Genomic DNA, 22356 nt, shown 5'->3' with positions numbered 1-22356 from the left:
CCCGCGGCCCCCGCCCTTTTCCGCAGGCGCGGTGGACACGCCTCCCCGCGTCGCCCCGCCCCCTCCCCCGACGCGGCGGGCCGGTCCTCGGCCGGCTCCCCGGGGGTTGGTGGCATCCTTCCCGGGCGCGCTAGGTTTGCTCCACGCCCTTGCCTCTTTCTGCTTGGCGAGAGCCACTGACCGACGTTCCCGGTCAGCTGTGCAGCTGGCTCGGCGTGCCCCGTAGGTCCCCAGCTGCCCCACGCGGGACCCCCAAATCCAGAGAAGCCAGGCCCTGCGTCTGCCGACAGCGACCTCTGAACCCCGCTGCCCCGGGAGGTCGAAGCGCAAGGGAATCGGGAACCGCGTCCGGGGAGCAACCGGGGGACACCCCAGCCGCACTGGGAGCCCTCCAGGTGGGCACTAGCTTGCTCGTCAGCCTAGGTTTGGAGGAGGAGCGTGGATGCCCAAGACCAACGCAGCTTGGGGCCAGTCCGTAATTTTTAGGGCCGGCTGAGAGTATCTTGGAAAACCTCTCACGCTCTAGGCGTGTGGCCTGGGGCATTGCAGGAGTGCATGCACCTGCCCCAGGAGGCCAGCAAGAATTGAGCGCCTCGAGAGGGGACACACCAGCCCCCGGCTGTAGGGTGCTTAACAGCCAGTCTACCCGGGGGGGGGGGGGGGGAAGGCCTTTTTTGGAGTGGACCCGTCCTTCAGATGGGGAAAGTATGTGTGCAGCCCACATCAAGAGGTGGATAAGAAGCCGAGCGTGGTGGCTCACGCCTTTAATCCCAGCACTCCGGAGGCAGAGGTAGGAGAATTGCCGTGAGTTTGAGACCACCCTGAGAATACAAAGTGAATTCCAGGTCAGCCTGAGCTAGAGTGAGACCCTACCTCGAAAAACCAAGAACAAAAAAGGAGGTGGATAAGAGGCTGGGGTGGTGGCGCACGCCTTTAATTCTAGCAGGAGGCAGAGGTAGGAGGATTGATCTGAGTTCCAGGACAGCCTGGGCTAGAGCGAGACCCTACCTTGGGGCAGGCGGGGGGGGGGGGGGGGGGAGGTAGATAAGGCTGAGTATGGTGCATAGGCATGTAATTAGAATTTAGGAGGTAGAAACTAGAGGATTAGGAGTTCAAGGCCAGGTTTAGCATCATGAGACCCTGTCTCAAAATAAACAAGGGTTGGGGATTTTGCTTTAGTTGTAGAGTGCTGAAGATGCACAGGCCCTGGGTTCAATCCCTAGTGCCTCCTAAAACCAGGTGTGGTGCAAATTGGTAAGCCCAGTTGGAGGCAGGCTCAGATATTCAAGGTCATCCTCAACTGCATAGGGAGTTGGAGGCCAAATTGGACTACAGGAGAGCCTGTCTCAAAAAATTAAAAACAAACAAACAAAAAACACACACTAAGAGGTGGGTAGAACGGGGCAGCCAGAGAAAGCCTAAAATGAGGACATTTGTGCAGAGAGAGGAAGGACATGGTGAATCTGTCTGGGAAGCGGTGTGCTAGAAGGCAGACCCAAGCGCTACTGTGTAAGAAACAGTGAAACCAGAGTCTAAAAGCCCTGGAGCAAGGGAGTCTGTGGGACAAGAGGGTGAGAAGCCAGAGGAAAGGCCATGGCAGACAGGCCAGGTGGGTTAGAAAGAGGGGAGAGGGGTAGGGACTGGTGTACAAGCTTGTGTCTTGCAGCCCTATGGAACCTATTCACTGGTTCAGATCGTTTCTCAGTGGATCCCCTGTGGACTCCTAAATACAGACATGTCCTCTGTGAGTCGAGAGCCTGCCCTCTTATTTCTTGCTTCCTGGCTGTGCTGGCTAGAGCCTCCAGTGCCTGTGGAGGAGAGAGATGTCCTTGATCTGAAGGAAGCATCCAGTTCCCACTGACTGATGCTGGATACTGTTTCTTCATAGGTGCTCTGTAATTATCAGGCTGAGGAAATCCATTAGTCATGGTTTGTAGACTGTTTTTATCATGCTAGTGTGGCATTTCTGCCCAGGCTTTTTCTGTACCTGTTGATCATATAAGGTTTTCATTCCGTGTATGGCTTATCATATTAGCCTATTTTCAGATGCTGATCCACCTTGCATTCTGATATAAGGTCACAGTATATAATCTTTTTATGCATACCTATATTACTTTATGGCTGTTTTGTTGTAGGTTCTTTTTTTTAATTTTTTATTTATTTATTTGAGAGAGACAGACACAGAGAGAAAGACAGAGGGAGAGAGAGAGAATGGGCGCACCAGGGCTTCCAGCCTCTGCAAACGAACTCCAGACGCATGCGCCCCCTTGTGCATCTGGCTAACGTGGGTCCTGGGGAACCGAGCCTCGAACCAGGGTCCTTAGGCTTCACAGGCAAGTGCTTAACCGCTAAGCCATCTCTCCAGCCCTTGTTGTAGGTTCTTAAGATACTGCTCTGGATGGGCATGGTGGCTCATGCTTTTAATCCCAGCACTTGGAAGATTGAGGTAGGATCACCATGAGTTCGAGGCAACCTGGGGCTACAGAGTGAGTTACAGTTCATCCTGGGCTACAGTGAGTTCCTGTCTCAAACCCCCCCCCCCCACCAAAAAAAAAGAAAGAAAAGAATAAATAAAGTAAGATACTGGGCTGACATTTTCTTGTGTCATCTGAGTCTGGTTTTGGTATCAGGTTATTAGTGGCTTCATAGAGTAAATTCAAAGGGTTCCCTCCTCTTTTTTTTTTTTTTTTTTTTTGAGGTAGGGTCTCACTCTGGCCCATACTGAACTGAAATTAACTATGTAGTCTCAGTGTGGCCTCGAATTCATGGTGATCCTCCTACCTCTGCCTCCTGAGTGCTGGGATTAAGGGCGTGTGCCACCATACCCAGCTCAGCCCTCCTCTTTAATTTTTGTTGGGTATGGATTTTTGGGACAGGATCTCATTCTTCCTATCTCAACATCCCAAAATAATGAGATTATAGGCATGAGCCACCATGCCTAGCTCCTCTGGGATTCTTTGGAAGAATTGATAGGAACTCTGATAGAATCCTGTGTTGAAGCTCCTAGGTCTGGGCTTAGTGAGTGGCTGTTAATAGCTCATTCACTCTCTCCCTTGCTGTAGGTCTGTTCAGATGTCTGTTTCTTCTTTAGGTTCAGTGCTTTGTGTCTTTTGAGAATTTGACCATTTTATCTAAGTCCATGGACATAAGCAGTTTTATGTTATCCTCAATCGGAGGGGGAAATTCAGAGCAGGGGAGTTGAGTAGATTGGGGAGAGATTCGGATCTGGTGATGTTTTATGGAACAGTGGGGACAGCATGGGACAGGAATCCTCCCAAAGAGGATCCACATTCTGTATTACTTTTTGTTGGGGTTTAACGTAGAACTTTTAACCCACTCTGTCCATGCCTTACTGACGTGATGCTAGTCTCCAGCAGTAGATAGGCTTTATTCATTTTATGTATGCTGTTCTCCATACATTCTCTGCTGTTTTGCTTTAAGTTTACATGCCAGTTGCCTGTCCAGCCAGGTGTCAACAAAAATTCCTTTTTGATTCCCCCTTGCCTTTTCTCTAGATAGGATAAGCACACTGCTCTCTTGAATGTTTAAACCCCCGTGATTATTAGCCTTTAAGAACAATCCCCAGATATGCTTGCTCTCTTTAAAAGTTACTTAGTTATCTACTACTTGAACTTTTTACCTATAACCTTGACAATAAACAGCAAGTACTCCTTACCCCTTTCAGCTGTATGAATCTCTGGTTGGAGTTTCTCCTGCGAGGTCACTCATTTACTAATTGCTGATTGTCTGAGATTGGATTTCTGAGAAACCATTCACAATTTTTCTTATTGCTGTGACCAAATACCTGACAAGAAGCAAGTTAAGGGATGGTGGAGTTATTTTGGCTTGCAGTTTGAGGGAGTAACAGTCCATTGTGTGGAAAAGGCATAGTAGTAGGATGGCACAGCAATTGGTCACATGGTGCCCACAATCAGAAAGCAGAGCGATGAATTCTGATGATCAATTTACTCATCCTTTTTATTTAGTCTGGGACCTCAAACCATGGGATGGTGCCACTCACCTTCAGGGTGGGTTTTCTCAGTTAAACGTCTCTGGAAATGCTCCCACAAATACATCTAGAAGTTTCTCTCCTAGGCCATTCTTAATCCCATAAAGTTGACCAGAGTAACCATTATGCACACCTTCCAGAAGTTTTGAGGTAGAGAAGAGCAGAGAACCAAGGCTGTGCCCAAGGAGAGGCAGGGAGTACAATTGCTGTGCAGGAGAACAGAGGACTGGAGGGCTGTGACTGAGGAGAGCCAGATGATGTAGAGAACTGAGCCTGTTTTAAGATGGACAAGATTACCACATGGGGGCACCCACCAGGGCAGGCAGCAGAGGGAAGTTTTGGTGGCACAGAAGGGAGAGCTCTGACATTAGATCATTGGGCAGGAGCTTAGTGGGGAGGCTAGGCCTCCTTGGTGGCAGCAGTGAGCTGGGGTGGGCACCAACTGGCTCTGTGCAGATAGAAGTAAGAAGTACTTTAGGTTGAACAGAAGAGGCCTGAGCCTCTTGTGTGGGCTTATGGAGAACATGATGCTGGCAGCATTCCCTGCCTCTTAAGACATCCTGTAAGTGTACAGGAGGCCAGAACCTGGGAGAAGACTCGGCAGCCACTGGGTTTGACCAGGGCAAAACCATTAAGGAACGTGTGGGGGTCAGTTGCAACACTGGGCCACATGGGTGAGAAGCAGGTGGGAGACCCTGGCCTGAGGTCCAATAGTAGACTGCACAGAGAATGAACAGAGTCGGAGAGTAGAGGGTTGCAAGAGCCGCACGCTAAGTCAGCTTCTGACATGCTGGAGAGATCCAGACGTGTCTAGGTGTTAGGCTTGTTTTTGTTGTTAGAGATCATCTCTGCGTGTATGCATCCTCATGTGTACATATCCACACGTGCTACCTTAGGTGTAATTCCTTAGGCACGGTCAACCTTTTACTATTTGTTAAATTTTTTATTATTTATTCATTTATTTATTTGAGAGAGGGGATGGGCATGCTAGGGCCTCTGCCACTGCAAATTCCAGACACATGTGCCACTGTGTGCATCTGGCTTTATATGGATACTGGAGAATTGAACCTGGCCCATCAGGCATTGCAAACAAGCACCCTTAACCACTGAGTGTCTCTCCAGTGCTTTTGTTTCTGAATTTGTTTTGTCTTTCAAGGTAGTGTCTTACTCTAGCCCAGGCTGACCTGGAATTCATTGTGTAGTCTCAGGCTGGCCTTGGACTCACAACAATCCTACCTCTGCCTCTCAAGTGCTGGGATTAAAGGCTTGTCCATGCCTGGATTCCAGAACTAGTATTTAAAAAAAAAAAAAAAAAAAAAAAAACAACTTTTACTGGCAGTACATGCACCTAATATATTTTGATCACAATCCAGTACACTCCCATTATTTTCATTTGTCCCCCACCCCCCTTTCCAAAAAATAGTTAAGATGGTAACATTTTAATATGCATTTTAACACAATCAAAAAAATAGGACTGGGGATGTGTCTCAGTGGTAGAACACTTGTCTAGCATTCAGAAAGCCCTGGGTTCCATCCCCAGCACCACAGAAATTATAAAAAAATAAATTGGCTTTTAAAATATTTTAGATTTATTTATTTGACACACAGAGAAAGAGAGAGAGAGAGAGAATGGGCGTGCCAGGGCCTTCAGCCACTGCAAACGAACTCCAGATGCTTGTGCCCCCTTGTGCATCTGATTAACGTGGGTCCTGGGGAATCGAACCTGGGTCCTTTGGCTTTGCAGGCAAATGCCTTAACCACTAAGACATCTCTCCAGCCCTAAATTGGCTTTTAATTTGCTGAGTGGGATGGCATATTCCTTGTAATCCAAGCACTGGGGAGGATTGAAAGTTCAAAGCCAGCCTATGTCCTATACTAAGACCCTATCTCAAAAAGGGTGTTGTCTGTGGTTTTACCAGATGACCCAAAAGGTGTATGTCATAGAAAAGGCTGAGTGATTTGGTGCTGGTCACCTGCATCCTGCAGGGGAAGGAGCATCGAACAGCATCTTCATCCCTTACTCACACCAGCCACCAGACAGAAACAGCCAAGTGCCCACTGAGAGATGAGGATAACCACTGGGGTCCACCCACCTGAAGGAATAGGATTTGAAGGAATTAGGTCAGTGGTGGAGTACTGAATTTCTGTAGAACAAAGCCTTCCCATGCTATTGTGGATAAGCCTCCATAGCTTGGCACTGAGCAAAAGGCAGACACACAACTCCACACACTGCTAAGTCCATCTATGTGACTTGCCAGAGGAAGTAGGGCCAGTGCAGGCTGGGGTTGACAGGCTAGTGGGCACAGGGTGCTTGGGTGATGAAAACTTACGAACTAGGGCAGGAGAGATTGCTTAATGGTTAACGCACTTGCCTGCAAAGCTTAAGGACCCAGGTTCGATTCCCCAGTACCCACATAAAGCCAGATGTACAAGGTGGTGCATGCATCTGGAGTTCATTTGCAGTGGCAGGAGGCCCTCACATGCCCATTCTCTCCCTCCTGTGCTCTCTAATAAATAAGTAAATAAAACATGTTTTTAAAAATATTAAACAGGGGCTGGAGAGATGGCTTAGCGGCTAAGCGCTTGCCTGTGAAGCCTAAGGACCCCGGTTCGAGGCTCGGTTCCCCAGGTCCCACGTTAGCCAGATGCATAAGGGGGCGCACGCGTCTGGAGTTCATTTGCAGAGGCTGGAAGCCCTGGCGCGCCCATTCTCTCTCTCTCCCTCTATCTGTCTTTCTCTCTGTGTCTGTCACTCTCAAATAAATAAATAAATAAATAATCTCTCTCTTAAAAAAAAAAAATTAAACAGAGGTAGTAAGCGTGCTAAATACTAGAATCGTACCCTTTGAAAGGATAAGTTTTATGGCACTAGAGGTTATTTCTCAAAAGTTATTTTTTGCTGGTTTTTTTGTTTGTTGGATTTTGTTTTAAGGCATAGACAGCTAGGTTGGAGAGATGGCTCAGCAAGTAAGAGCATTTGCCTGAGGCGGCCCAAGTTAAATTCCCCAGATCCACATAAAACTGGGAGTGGCCATGCACATCTGTAACCCCAGGCCTCCAGGAGCCAGAAATCAGAGAATCACTGGGGCTTGATGACCAAAAACAGCAGCTCTGGGTTGAGAGACGCCGTCTTAAGGAAATAGGCAGATGGGCAATAGAGGAAGACACCTAATGTTCTACTCTGGCCCTTGCACACAAGGAAAATGCATCTGCGTAGACATGTGCATATGCCACACATGCACACACTGCACTACACCTACAGTACACACAGGTACAGCTGCTTTGGGTGCCAGTCAGGGGAGAAGAGGCACTGGGTAGACAGCAGAGGGTGGAGCTACAGCTCAAAATTAACTGCTAGGCCACAACTGCAGTGACAAATCCGGCCAGTAAATAAAACAAACCTTGGAGGCAAACTCAGGTTGTTTCAGCCACAACATACTTGATATCAAAGTTGTACAGTTTTCTGACCCTCCATTGACTCCCCCAAAACCAGAGTGGACCCCTCAGAATTGGTTCCTAGAGCATATGGCTTCAGCGTAACACAAATCTGACCTCACTTGTCATCTAGGAACATAGACTCTGTCCTGTTTACAGCTCTGGTCGCACCCCCTGCACACACAGCTTGAAGAAATAACTCAGGTGACTGTCAGAATGCCATTTCTCAGCCTGTGGCAGGGTATGTCCATCTGTGATGGCTTCCAGAGCAGAACACTGGGTGACAGAAGAACACTCCACTGCTCTCACACCCACTCACTTTTGTCATTTCCAGTGGCTGGAGGCTATGGCTCGTGCCTCTACTGCCCCTTGTCCTTTTCTCCCTCTCTGCTTGCAAATAAATAAATAAGTGTGGGGGGTTTTGTTTGTTTTTTAAGGCAGGGTCTCACTCTAATTCAGGCTGACTTGGAATTCACTATGTAGTCTCAGGATGGCCTCAAACTCACGGCGATCCTCCTACCTCTGCCTCCCGAGTGCTGGGATTAAAGGTGTGCACCACCACGCCCGGCTAATAAAGTATTTTTAAAAATTGTTTTTGTTTATTTATTTGAGAGCGACAGACAGAAAGGCAGCTATATATAGACAGAGAATGGGTGCACCAGGGCCTCCAGCCACTGCAAACAAACTCCAGATGTGTGCACCCCTTGTTCATCTGGAGCTAACGTGGGTCTTGGGGAATGGAGCCTTGAACCAGTGTCCTTAGGCTTCACAGGCTAGTGCTTAATCGCTAAGCCATCTCTCCAGCCCTAATAAAGTATTTTTTAAAAAGGTTAAGGAAGAGGACTAGGGAGATGGTTCAGGGCTTAAGAGTGCTTGCCACTTAAGCATAAGGACTGAGAAGGGCCTAACACCTCACAAATTGACTCCCCAGACCCTCTATAAAAAGCTGGGTGTGAGATGGAGAGATGGCTTAGCGGTTAAGGCGGCACATGTGTCTGGAGCTTATTTGCAGTGGCTGGAGATCCTGGCACACCCATTCTTTCTCTCTCAAATAAGTAAAATATTTTTTTAAAAAATTTGGATATGGCCACACACATCTATAACCCCAGCCCACAGTGAGACGAGTGGGATGCAGAGACCAGAGAATCACTATAGCTTCCTAACCAAAACCAGCACCTCTAGGCTGGCTCAGCAGTGAAGGCACTTGCTTCTAACGCCTGCAAGTCCAGGTTCAATCCCCCAGTACTTACATAATACCAGATGCACAAAGTGATACATACATCTGGAGTTCATTTACAGCAGCGAGAGCCTCGAGGATACCCATTCTCTCTCCCTCCCTCCCTCTCTCTCCTTGCAAATAAGTAAGAAAAACAGCACAAGCATAAATGAACATCAGAGAAGGGCACCTGAAGTTCTTCTCTGACCTCTACAAAAAGTTAAGGAAATCATTTCCTCAACACAAACTTTTTAAAATTTTTTATGAGAGAGAGAATTGGCAATGCCAGGGCCTCCAGCCACTGCAGTCAAACTCCAGACATGTGTGCCATCTTATGTACATGTGTGACCGCCTGCGCTTGCATCACTTTGTGCGTCTGGCTTACCTAGGACCTGGAGAGTCGAACCTGAATCCTTAGGCTTTGCAGGCAAGTGCTTTAACTTCTAAGCCATCTCCCCAGCTCACAAACTTTCTTTTTATTTTAACTTTATTGAGAGAAAGTGAGAATGAGCACACCAGGGCCTCTAGCCACTGCAAACGAACTCCAGATGTATGCACCACTATATGCATCTGGTTTATGTGAGTCCTGGGGAGTCAAACCTGGGTTCTTAGGCTTCACAGGAAAGTGCCTTAACTGCTAAGCCGTCTCTCAAGCCCCCACTTTTCATTTTAACTATATAGAAAGAGGGGAGGGGGGAAGGAGGGAGAGAGAACATGAACTTTTAAAATTATTTTTGTGGCTTTTTTGCATGTGTGGTGGGTATGGTGTGTGTGTGTAAGATACAGCACACTGTGCATGTGCCAAGGCCAGAGAAGAATGCTGGGTGTTTCCCTCCACTGCTTTTTCACTTGTTTTCTTGAGACAGTATCTCTTCACTGATTTTGAAGCTTTTTGGTGATTTCAAAATCTCCAGTGATTCTCAGGTCTCTGTTCCTTGCAGGACTGGGGTTACACACATGCATGGCCATGCTCAGCCACTTACATGGTTCTGGGGAACTGGACTCCGAGGCTTCAGGTCCCCTCCTGCTCTCATGTTTGAGCAGGAAACATTCTTAACAGCTGAGCCATCTCTCTAGCCCATTTTGGTTTGGGGTTTCTGTTTGTTTGATTGTTTTTGTTTTGAGATATGGTCTCACTATGAATATTCCAGGAAGGCCTGGACCTAATGATCCTCCTGCCTCACTTCCTTTAAGCTGTAGTGCTGGGATTCAGGTATATGAACAACTTTTAAAAGTTAAAAACTGGGGCTGGAGAGATGACTTAGTGGTCAAGACACTTGCCTGAAAAACCTAATGACCAGGGTTTGATTCCCCAGTACCATGTAAAGCCAGATGCACAAACTAGCACATGCATATGGAGTTTGTCTGCAGTGGCTAGAGGCCCTGGTGTGCCCATTCTACCTCTCTGCTTGCAAATTAATTAATTAATTAATTTTTAAAAACTGGCACCCTACCGACAGTCCCATTCAAAGTGCAGACTGTCCCAGCTTGGGAGCCCTTATTGGGGCATTAAGGGGTAAACTCACTAGAGGTGAATTTAAAGATCCAGAGCAACTCTAGCAGAGCCCTGGCCACCCACCTAGACTGGCACTGCCAAGTAAGAACAAGGCACAAGGCTGCCTCACCACTCCCCCAAGGAGAAAATGCTACCTTAATTTCAACTCAATGAACTAATTAAGTTCAGGTTGTCCCTTGACAGAAAATTACATGTGAGTTAGTTGGGTATGCATGGTCATAAACCAACAATGACAGTTAGGAGATTTCTGAGTCACCCAGGACTCAATAGGCAACCCGAGTTCCACCTTGTGTCTAGCCTGACCTTTCCACGGTAGTGACCTGCTACTGCACCTTGCAGGATCAGCCCTGCAAGCCCTGTCCCGCGTGACCTGCTCCCATCCTCTGCTTGAACTTCTCCCACATCTGCTTGCCTGGCCATCGGGTGCTTAGGAGACAAGGTATCGTGCCCAAGCTTCTGTGCAGCCCTGCATGTGAGGTCATGGCTCCCTGAAGATATCTATGGCCCTACCCTAGCTCTGGACCCACTGTCCAGTGGCTGGCATGTCCAGCCTCCAGGAACCCCCTCCTGCACAGGCACTGGGCTACCAACAACTGCAGAATAGGCTGAGTGCCCTGGATACTCTCCTTAGGATGCTGTGACCCACACAGCCCAAGCCAAGGACATAGCAGTATGATCGCCCTCACCAGCCCTGGGTTCTAGCCTTATGTTAGGGGCTGGGTGGATATGCCTTAATACGGACAGTGGCGGGAAAACCAAGTCCCTGTCACCCCAAGTCCAAGTCTAAGGTCTCTCAGCTACACAGGCGCTCTGGCCACACCACTCCATCTGCCCCTGGGACACAAGTATGACGGCACTGCTCACACCACCTCCTCAGGACCTTCTGGGTGTGGGAGAAGGATAAATGCTGCAGAATTGACTGAGGGCTTGGCTTTGGGCAGCCCCAAGGAAATCAGGTCCCCATGGACTACAGATACATCCAAACTTCTGTGGGACCCACACTGGACTTGAAATAGGTGTCAGTAGGCCAGTGTGGATCCACATCTGAGTAGGAATCCATCCGCAGCTCTCAGACTTCTCTCCAGGTCCTTCTCCACAACTTCCCATCCCAACTGAAACTGGAAACAAGGATTCCTCTACTTCCCGCCTGGTTCTGTGAGCTGTAGCAACCTCAGAAGTGGACTTGTAGAGGACTTATCCTGTGACTGGCTCTTCCGGGTTGGGTCCTCACAGCAGCTGAGCCATTCCTTCCTGCTGAATGAAGGCTGAGCATCATCCGATCGTGGACCTGAGTTGTTCCACCTCTGGGCTGTTGAGAACACTCCTGCTGTGAACATGGAGTATGCCAGTAACTGAGAGCCTGCTTCCACTTCTCTTGGGTATCTGCCCAGAGACAGTATTCTGCATCGTCTGCCAGCTGTGTTCTGCATTTTGATCAGCCACACTGATGGAGCGAAGGAAATGTGCAGTGGCCACAGGTGGGGTGCACTACCCTGCAGGGCAGTCCTATACTACAGCCCAAGCTTTCTGGTCATGAAGAGAACCCTTTCTGCTGTCAGGGTTACTCTGGACACAGAACTCCAGGAACCTCCCTCACCTGAAGTCCATCTCTCCCTAAGTCCTTCTGTTCTCCTCTTCCACTCAGGCTTACCTGCCTGCCAGGGTGTGTGTACACACACACACACAACCTTTGCCCTCTAACACCTACTCGTATACCTAGGCAGCTCTGCAGGCGTCAGGCACCTTCCATCTGGATCCCCATGGCACACTGAGGCCCGTGTACAACCAAACGGGACCGGGCCCCAGGAGCAGCTTCATCACTGCCATGCTGGCCTCAGAGGGTACAAGGACAGTTACTTTCTGAACCCCAGGCCAGGGCCACACAGGGCAGGTACAGCAAGGCCCTAACAAGGACATAAAGCCCGCAGACTAGTTGGAACAGGAGGGGTATGGTTCATGCTCCAGGGCCTCATGCATTCCTTTCCACCCACCCCTTATCCTTGCTCCATGACTCCCAAGGGAAATCCCTATATCTGGCCAGGTCCCTTGGACAATATGGCCACCCCTGGAGGAGACAGAGCTGCCCTTCACCTCTTCAGCAACCCTTAGATGGCCAAGCCAGCAGAAGCAGCGCATGGCCTTGTAATTCCTGGGGACTGCCCTTCAAATCCATGCCTGAGGATGGTCATACCAGTCTCAGGAGCAGTCCTGTGGTTCAGCCCTCAGCCTGGACCATCCAAAGTAGTCTCTGTGTCCTCCATTATTAAGATCCCTACCCACATCTTAAAGGGCCACTGTTAATATGCCTATCTTCAAGAGCCAGTTAGAAACCTGTCACTTTGAGGACACCACCACCTTATGATAGAGCATACTGGGAGTTTTTAATTGCTTTTTTTTTTTTTTTCTGAAGCAGAATCTTTCTCTAGCCCAGGCTGCCCCAGAATTCACTGTGTAGTCTCAGGCTGACTTTGAGCTCACAGTGATCTTCCTTGGCCTCCTGAGTGCTGGGATTAAAGGTGTGTGCTACCATGCTCAGCTCACACTAGTATTCTTTTTTTTTTTTTTTTTTTTGGTTTTTCAAGGTAGAGTCTCACTCTAGCTCAGGCTGACCTGGAATTAACTATGTAGTCTCAGGGTGGCCTCGAACTCACAGCGATCCTCCTACCTCTGCCTCCCGAGTGCTGGGATTAAAGGCGTGTGCCACCACGCCCGGCTCACACAGGTATTCTTTAACTAACTCTGTGATCACAGAACTTCAGGCCCACTACAGAAAATTTTAAAGTAAATTCTGGCACAGGATCTACACTAGTCAAGAGGCTAACCTGAGCCCATCCAACCTGATCCCAGATGGTGAGATCCAACTGCCCTCTGGACAACAGTCTCAGCCCTGGAAGACACAGATCCTGCAGTCCCTAACACCAACAAGCTCCTAGCCACCCATTACACTGAGTGTTTCTCACACCACCAAGCCTGGCTAGTCCTGAACCAGCACAGACCTGCCCTGAAGGCTGTGGGCCACAGACTCCCAAAGCTCTCCCTATACCCAGTCCCCTAGAGACCCAGTAGAGAGATGTTCCTCTCTCTAGATCACAGCTCCCAACTCAAGTCCATATACAGAATGAAGAAATCCGTGCTACATCTTCCAGGCAATCTGGCCCTAAACAAAGCCTACAGGATGGACAGTTGTCTCCTGAACCTTCATAAGGCGCTTGTGCCTAAGTGTCACTACAGCAAGGCCTTTGGCGCCCCCCTGTGGACACAGCAGATGTGGACATGTGGCCCCAGGACAGTCACTTTGCTGAACCCCCAGTGCAGCAAGCAGGCTTGGTGTGGTTTACATACATGTTTACCAACCACTGTGGCTCCTGCCAGAACTCCAGTGTATAAAAAGCCACACTTAATTAAACCACTGACCCACACTTACCAGAAGTCAGAATTTGGGGGAATCAGATCCTACTGCACCAAGTCTGGGACTGAAGGGTGCAGGGGAAGGCACGGGCCATCAGGGAAGCAACACATTTTCAGACCCAGTCAACGCAAGCAGGAAGTCCAGTTTCTCTGAAGATGGCATTTCCAGAACCAGCTCCTGCTAATTTCTCAGGGCAAACTACCACATGAGGCAGCATCATTTTGGCCACCCCATGGGTATTCATGTCACGGTAAGAGGACAGTCCCCAAACAGATCCTGGGCAAAGAGTACATGGTCCACAGCATCAGGAGCATTCTTAGAGCCCTTAGGGTTCCTCAGGACTTTTTAGCCATGACTCTTCAACCTGTCAGATCCTGTTGTGGGACCAGCAGCAATGTAAGCTCTTTTTCTTTTTTGGTTTTTTGAGGTAGGGTTTCACTTTAGCCCAGGCTGACCTGGATTTCACTATGTAGTCTCAAGGTGGCCTCAAACTTATGGTGATTCTCCTACCTCTGCCTCCCGAGTGCTGGTACTAAAGATATGTGCCACCACGCCCAGTTTTTTTCAGAATCATGGTCTTAAAGCATTCAGAGTCAGCTGAAATAGAGTAAGTAACAGTGAAGGCTATGGCTGAGCTGAGAGGGTAAACAAACATGACTGCTACAGAAGAGAAGCTGAAACACAACCTGAAGGCTTTACGCAATAATACTGAGCAGAGTTCACAGAATGGAAAACTCGTGTTCTCATTTTAAAACATTTAAGGAAAATAAGAAAAGTAAAGCTGCCAGAGACAAGAGGTACCTGTCCAGTTCCACAAGCTGTACCTGGTAATAAAGGCTTGGTTCCAGTGACATACAGCCCCAAAGTCAAACCTGAGATCAGCACCAGGGTGGTTTCAGCGGCCACACAGTGTCGGAGTAGCAGATAGCTCCCACAGGCAGAGGCGTTTAACCCAAGAGAATTCAGAGAGCACATGATGCCCTTATTGCCACTCAGTAACACGAAGACAAAAAATAGGAAAAGGGTTTGTTTATTAAAGAAGTCATTTGTGAGTCACTCTGGTTAAATTAGCACACTTGACATAACACTTTGGATTGGAACATGCCTTCTTTCAAATAACACTGGGCTCCACAAGCAATGCCTAAAGGTCAATTCAAGTAGCACTTCAGGAGCCAGCGAGCATCTGGAGGGAAAGGGGTGGTGATCTCTCACCTTCCCAGTGCAACAGCCACTTTCTGTAAACACCTGTCAGAAGCTAGGACTGCGGCCTTACCACTGTTGCAAAAGCTGATAAGCAGTAAGGTCGGGGAGGGCAAGCCGTTGCAGCTGCAATCCAGCCCAGTGCTGAAGGTGGCTTCTGGGCAGATCTCGGCTAGGCCTCTGCCCAGCGCTGGGGAGGCCGCTATAGCTGCACAGCCAAGGGAAATGGAGGCACGGCCTACGTGCGGTTCAGCGTCTGGAAGATTCTAGAGATCTGCAGCATGACTGGACCGGTCTCTGGGTCATTCATCCACTGGGTGCTATTAAGTGGGTTCTCCAACATGTCTTCAAATGCTGTAGGGAGACAGCAGAGTTGCACACCAGAACCCAACACTCACGCAAGCCTAGGGTGACCTTCCTCAGTGGCGTTGTAATGAAAGGGAGCAGGGCCACACAGAGCTACTGCTGACTCTAGTGCTCAGCCTGAAGACCACAAAGTACCTGACCCATGATAACAAATCACATGGCCCATCTGACGGGGAGGGGAAGGGGTGTCCATCTGTGCTCACAGCACCCTTACTCTGGAAAGCCTCCCAGCAGCAACATTAGGGCTGAAAATCATCAGCCAGCAACCCTCTTTCCCACTCACCCACACTAAGGCAATGGCCACATGCAGAATGGACACGGGTGCAAAAGTTCTCCTGCAGATCTAATACCACGAAACAGATTTTTTTTTGAAGCAAACCCTACAGATTGGCCTTTTATTTTTTTTGTGCAATAAAGTGAGAGTGAAAGAGAGAAAATTGGTAAGCCAGGGCCTCCAGCCACTACAATCAAATTCCAGATGCAAGTGCCATCTTGTATGCATGTGCAACCTTGTGTGACTGGGTGTGTGGCTTACATGGGACCTGGAGAGTCAAACATGAGTCCATAGGCTTCGCAGGCAAGTGCCTTAACCACTAACCCATCTCTCCAGCCCCAAAGATTATTTTAAACACCACATTAAATATATCTGGAGAGAGGGCTTAGTGGTTAAGATATTTGCCTGTGAAATCTAAGGACCTAGGTTCAAATTCCCCAGTACCCACATAAGCCAGATGCACAAGGTGGAATACACATCTGGAGTTTGTTTCCAGTGGGTAGAGGCCCTGATGCATTCTCTCTCTCTCCGCCCCCCTCTTCCTCTCTCTCAAATAAATAAATAAATAAATAAATAAATAAAATATTTTAAAAATTACCATGGACGGGTTGGAGGGATGGCTTAGCAGTTAAGGCATTTGCCTGCAAAGCCAAAGGACCCAGGTTTGATTTCTCAGGACCCACATTAGGCAGATGCATAAGGTGGAGCATATGTCTATAGTTTATTTGTAGTGGCTGGAGGCCCTGGTGCGCCCATTCTCTCCCTTTCTCCCCCCCCCCCCGCCCTTTCTCTCTGTCAAATAAATAAAAATAAAATATTTTTTATTATTGCTGGGCATGGTGGCACACACCTTTAATCCCAGCACTTGGGAGGCAGAGGTAGGAGGATTACCGTGAGTTCGAGGCCAGCCTGAGACTACATAGTGAATTCCAGGTCAGCCTGGACCAGAGTGAGACCCTACCCTGAAATACTGAAAAAAAAAAAAAAAAATACCATGGAAGAAAACAAAATATCATGGTGGGCCAAGGAAAAAGCTCAGTGGTAGAGCCTGGCATGTGTGAGGCTGAGTTCCATTGCTAATGTCACACACAATAAAAAAAAAAAGGAAGCTGGGTGTGGTGGCGTAAGCCTTTAATCCTAGCACTCGGGAGGCAGAGGTAGGAGGATCACCATGATTTAGAGGCCATCCTGAGACTTCATAGTGAATTTCAGGTCAGCCTGGACTAGAGTGAGACCCTACCTCGGGGAAAAAAAAAAAAAAAGAGAATGAAGCACTTCGTCAAAATGAAAACTGATTTTCTAAACAGTTTTACAAAATTATTCCCAAAACCCAGAAGTGCCTCCTGGAAAGAAGCCCTGTCACCCAACCACCAAAAGAGGGAGTCTTCTGCAGGATGACATCTGTCTCTGACAGGTCAGATGCCTTTGCCTAGCCATATCAAGACATACTGACCCAGTCTGCAGGCCATGAGAAAAAGCTTCCTGGTGAGTAGTCCCTACAAGAGTGGTTCCGCTGAGGCTTAGCAGAATTCGGAATATTCCCAGAGACTTCATGGGTCAAAACAAAATCAGAACCTTTGGCATTGCAAACGTTTGGGTTAGGGTGCTTACCCTTAGTGCCTCAGGAGCTACTGCTAGTCAGGGTTGAGTAGGTCACACAGAGCTCTGCATGAAGCTAATGGGGGGGAGGAAGGGGATTTATTTTTTCGAGGTAGGGTCTCCTAACCCAGGCTGACCTGGAATACACTATGTAGCTTCAGAGTAGCCTTGAACTCATGGCAATCCTACCACCTCTGCCTCCCGAGGGCTGGGATTAAAGGCGTGCGCCACCACCCCTGGCTATGAAGCTGAGTTTGTGCTGTGCGTGTTGTGACACTCCGCCAGGCCCTAAAGCATTCCGTTTTAGGTGACTGCTCTTCAGATCAACATCCTCTAGACACCTGTGCAAGACCTCAGAAGAGAATCTGCGGAAAGGTAGGCGTAGTGGCTCACACCTATAATCCCAGCACTCATGAGGTTGAAGCAGAAGGACTGCTGTGAGTTTGAGGTCAGCCCAGTCTACAGAGTTCCAGGTCAGCCTAGACTAAAGACACTGGCTCAAAAAATAGAAAAAAGAAAAAAAAAAAGAACCTCTAGATTGCCAACTTGGTATCTGTAAGAAAAAAACTGTAGAGTAAGAATAAAAAAATGAACTATTCCAGGGGCTGAAGAGATAGATAGCTTAGCAGTTGGAGTGCTTGCCTGCAAAGCCTAAGGACTGAGGTTCAATTCCCCAGTACCTACATAAGGCCAGATGTACATGGTGGCACATGTGTCTGCAGTTTGTTTGCAATGACTAGAGGGCCTGGCACACCCATATTCATTCATTCATTATTTTTCTCAAATAAAATTTTTTTTAAAATAAACTGTTCCAGACACAAGCTAGACATCCAACTTCCCATCACTTAGCAAACAGAAAATAAATTCCAGAGGAACAGAACGCTTAACAAAACCAAGAAAAACTGCATGGATGAGTAGACATCTGAGCAAGGACTTTCTTCTGAAGGTCCTACACACTGTATTTCAGTACTACTCAGCTGAGAAGCACAGAAGCTGGGCGTGGTGGTGCACACCTTTAATCCCAGCACTCAGGAGGCAGAGGAGGGAGAACTGGCCATGAGTTTAAGGCCATCCTGAGACTACATAGTGAATTTCCAGGTCAGCCTGGACTACAGTCAGACCCTACCTCAGAAAACCAAAAAAAAAAAAAGAAAGAAAAAAGCGGCAGCAGTATCCAGGTCCAGTGGCACACACCTGTAGGGCCCACACTGGGAGGCTAAGGCAGGAGGACTGCTGTGAGTGTGAGGCCAACCATGCTACAGAGAACATCTCAGAACAGAGAGCAGGGGACACAGCAAGGGCACTCATGGTTCAAGGTGACTTCTACTTGCTTCTTCATGCTTTTGTCATTTTCCAAATTTTCTGTAATGAACAGATTTCTGCTAAAACATAAGTCATTTTTAAAAAATTGTTATCAGAGGCACAGTTAGTAGAGTGCTTGCCTAGCATGCCCACGCCCCAGGTTTCAGTCCCTAGCACTGCATCCAACTGGGTGTGGGATCGGAGAGATGGCTCAGCAGGTCAAGTGCTCGTCAGGCAATCATGGGGATCTCAATTCAGATCTCCAGCACACACAAAAATGCTGGGATGGAGCGTGCACCTATGATCTTAGAGCTGGGGAGGTAGACACAAGGTATCACTAGGGCTTGTGGGCCAGCCAGTCTAGCCAAACTGGTGATCTCCAGGTTGAGTGAGAGACCCTATCTCAATACACAAGGTAGAATGCGAAAGGAAGACACTCAATATCAACCTGTAGCCTCTAAATATAGACATACATGCATGCCTGCCTGCATACACACATGTGTGCCCATAATACACACACACATGAACAAAAAGAGATGTGGCAGTACAAGCCTATAACCCCAGCACTAAGGACATGGAGTATGCAGAAGTTCAAGATCATCCTCACCTATGCTGGGAGCTTGAGGTTAGCTCCCTCAGGAAAACAATTGTCTCAGGAAAACAACAAGCTAGGGAGATAGATCAGCAGTTAAAAGCACTTGCTTGCAAAGTCTGCAGGCCTGAGTTTCATTCCCCAGCCACCTACATAAAGCTAGATACAAAAAGTAGTGCTGGCACCTGGCATTCATTTACAGAGGCAAGAGGCTCTAGTACACCCATAAACATACATGCAAACAAATTAAATTGTTTTTCAAATTGTAATTAGAGGAACTGGAGAAATGGCTCAGTGGCTAAAGGTGCTTGATTACAAAGCCTGATGGCCTGAGTTTCGATTCCCCAGCACCCACATATAGCCAGATGTACAAAGTACGTCTGGAATTAATTTGTGTGGCTAGAGACCCTAATGCAACCATTCTCAGTCTTTATTTCTCTCTCTCTCTCCTTGCAAATAAATAAATAAAAATATTCAAAATTATCACAACTAGCCAGGTATAGTGATGCATGCCTTTAATCTCAGCACTTTGGGAGCCAGAGGTAGGAAAGATCGCCATGAGTTCGAGGCCACCCTGAGACTACACAGTGAACTGTAAGTCAGCCTGGGCTAGAGTGAGACCCTACCTCAGGGGGGGAAAAAATCCCAATTAGAAATGTTTGGCTCAAGCTTGAGCAAGGCGAAGCAGCCCAGGACAGCCAGGCCACCTGGTGGCCATGAAGCCTTCACAGCTGGTAAAATGACTCCAGCTGTCTTGTTCAGAGCTCGGGCCCTCAACTGCTGAAGCCAGCTCAGTCTGTCAGTACACTGAGTGCACATGGGATGCTCTGCTCTGTGAATGAGTCACAGGTTATAGAAGCAGAAAACAACTGCTGGGGAAGAAAGAAGATTCTCTGACCAGAAAAACTGCCTACAGATTGTGCAGTGAGTACCAGGGATGCAGACTGCTGAGCTGTCACCTACACCCAGGTGGGCTTTTCTGGGAATGCAGCTGCTTTGAGTCCTTTAAGTAAGTTCTTACCTGTGCTCTACAAGAAACCCCAATAAATTCACTGGTTCACTAAGCTACATTGAGTGGAACCGTTTCTTTGTTCTATTGTTGGTGCCCTATTTGGGGTTATAGAAGTTTGCTCATGTCTTCCTAGGAAAAGTTAATGTGACATCACTCAACCACACAAGTTTAAAAGACAAAAATTGGAGCCAGGCGTGGTGGCACACACCTTTAATCCCCGCACTCGGGAGGCAAGAGGTAGGAGCATCACCATGAGTTCAAGGCCACCCTGAGACTCCATAGTGAGTTCCAAGTTAGCCTGAGCTAGAGCAAGACCCTACCTAGAAAAAAAAAAAAGACACAAATTGAACTAAAGGGAAAGGAGAGCATCTTTCACCTGACCAAATGTATCTTAAAACAAATGAACCCACAAGCAACAATGTCCACAGCAAAATTCCAAAAGAAAATCCATGAGAACAGGCCTCTGAGGCCGGGATATACCTCGGTGATGAGTGTACGCTTAGCATGTGAGACCCTGAATTCCATGGCCAACACCAAAGAAAAAGGCCCCTACGAAGACCTTAAGACAGCACTATTAATTTCCTAGTCTACAAACAGAATGGGGGCGTGGGAGGTGGGTGCTTGAACAAACTCACTAAAAACACAGCCTCAATTGTTAGCCCAGAGTGAGTAGCAGCCAACTTTATGACACTGGTACAAGCATCCAACCAAAGCTAACACCATTTTATGGCAGGAAAGGATTTACTTCAAGCTTACAGAATTCAGGGGAAGTTCCATCCATGGAGGAAGACGCTGACTCCCATTCATAAGTTCAAGCAGAGAGAGAAACTACCACCAGCCAGCAAACACCAAAAAGTAGCAAGCAGGGCCCACGCCAGAGCTCAAACCTCTGTGCATACTCTGGGTTGCAGCTCAGGTCTGCCCCAGTGACACGACCCTCTGTAGCAAGAGTTTGCCTGCCAGGCGCTGAAGCCACAAACTCAAGTTTTTAAAATACTTTATTTACTTTTTTTATTTCAGAGAGAGAAAGAGGCAGAAGGGGAGGAAGAGAAAAAGAGAATGAGTGCCCCAGGGCCTCTAACCACTGCAAACAAACTCCAGACGCATGTGACACCTTGTGCATCTGGCTTACGTGGGACCTAGAGAATCTAACCTAGATCCTTAGGCTTCACAGGCATGCGCCTTAACCCATAAGCCATCTCTCCAGCCCCTGCAGACTCAATTTTAATGAACACCTGAGTCTATGGGGGCATGCATGCAAAGTACCACAGAAGGCAAAGGGGAAACACTGTTTTTTGGTTTTGTTTTTGCTTGTTTGTTTTTAGAGAAAGAGAGAGAACTGGTGCCTCAGCCACTGCACTTGAACTCCAGATGCTTGCACCACCTAGTGGGCATGTGCGACCTTGTGCTTGCCTCACCCTTGTGCATCTGGAACAATACCAAACATGGGTGCTTAGGCTTCGCAGACAAGTGCCTTAACCGCTAAGCCATCTCTCCAGCCCAAAACTCCCTCCTTTATACCACACATACCACATGTACCACACTTACACTTCCAGAAGGATAACAAACTTACAGAAGATAGGAGAAACTTTACAACTTTCAACATTTCTTTCTCTTCCAAAGGTCCGCACTGGAAGAGCACATGCAACGAGAGACAATAAAGCTCAGAGTGAGCAAATGAGAAGGAAGCACAGCCAGAAGGAAGAGACCTGAAGCTCGGTGCAAGGCCCTGCAGAGCCTGAGGGCTGCTTCTGAGAAAAGCATCCTAAGACCAGGAAGCCACAGGGACTCTTGAGCCTCCAGGTAGTGAGCCTTTCCCTAATGCCCACCCAGAGTCCTAGATGTGCAGACCACAGGAACCGACATCTGTGTGCAGCACCGAGACAGGGACGAGAGACTTCTCTGTACAGGAAACAACCCAAGCCCCACTGGATGGCACAGGTCACAGAAGACACAATGCTGAGTCACAGAAGCTGTTGAAAGTGATTCTATAAATATGACAGGGGCAAGTGACAGACTAATCAGACATAAATGTGGAAAACTCTACAGAAAAGCCAAGGAATGACAGGTCTTCAGAAGCACTGGACTGCCAGCCTTCCATACTCACAACAGAGAACCAAACCACTTGTGAAAGGCCGGGTACAAGCAGAGATATAAGCCTGTGACTCCACCCTTCAGGAGGCTGAGGCCAGAAGACCATGAGCTCAAGGCCAGCTTGGGCTACACAGCCCCATCTCAAAAAAAAAAAAACAAATTCAGGGGGGAAAAATGTGCATATTCACTTAGCACCTACACTTTTTTCCTGTCATTATTCCCTAAACAATTCAAATCCACACATTCACACCGTACACAGGGTTATAAGAAATCTCGAGATCATAAGCATATATTGTGCCTTTTTTGTGAGTGTGGTATATGTGTATGGGTGT

General features: G+C 48.0%; 1 protein-coding gene and 1 long non-coding RNA gene across 2 annotated transcripts in view; one reads left to right on the top strand and one right to left on the bottom strand.

Moving 5' to 3' along the window:
* The first annotated feature begins 183 nt into the window (after window positions 1–183).
* Window positions 184–21886, top strand: LOC123457764. The gene is made up of 3 exons (XR_006635142.1): window positions 184–395; window positions 16760–16910; window positions 21554–21886. It is a non-coding gene; the product is annotated as an uncharacterized LOC123457764 (long non-coding RNA).
* Ubac1 (UBA domain containing 1) overlaps window positions 14600–22356 on the bottom strand; it is a 31274-nt gene continuing 23517 nt past the window's right edge. The window contains exon 10 of the mRNA XM_004654087.2: window positions 14600–15139. Coding sequence (XP_004654144.2) covers window positions 15024–15139 — 116 coding nt within the window. The 3' untranslated portion in view covers window positions 14600–15023. The remainder of the gene's footprint in view (window positions 15140–22356) is intronic.

Source organism: Jaculus jaculus, chromosome 1, assembly GCF_020740685.1.
Source record: "Jaculus jaculus isolate mJacJac1 chromosome 1, mJacJac1.mat.Y.cur, whole genome shotgun sequence".
Taxonomy (NCBI): domain Eukaryota; kingdom Metazoa; phylum Chordata; class Mammalia; order Rodentia; family Dipodidae; genus Jaculus; species Jaculus jaculus.
Note: the sequence above shows the minus strand (reverse complement) of the source record. Positions and strands in the feature narration are given on the sequence as shown.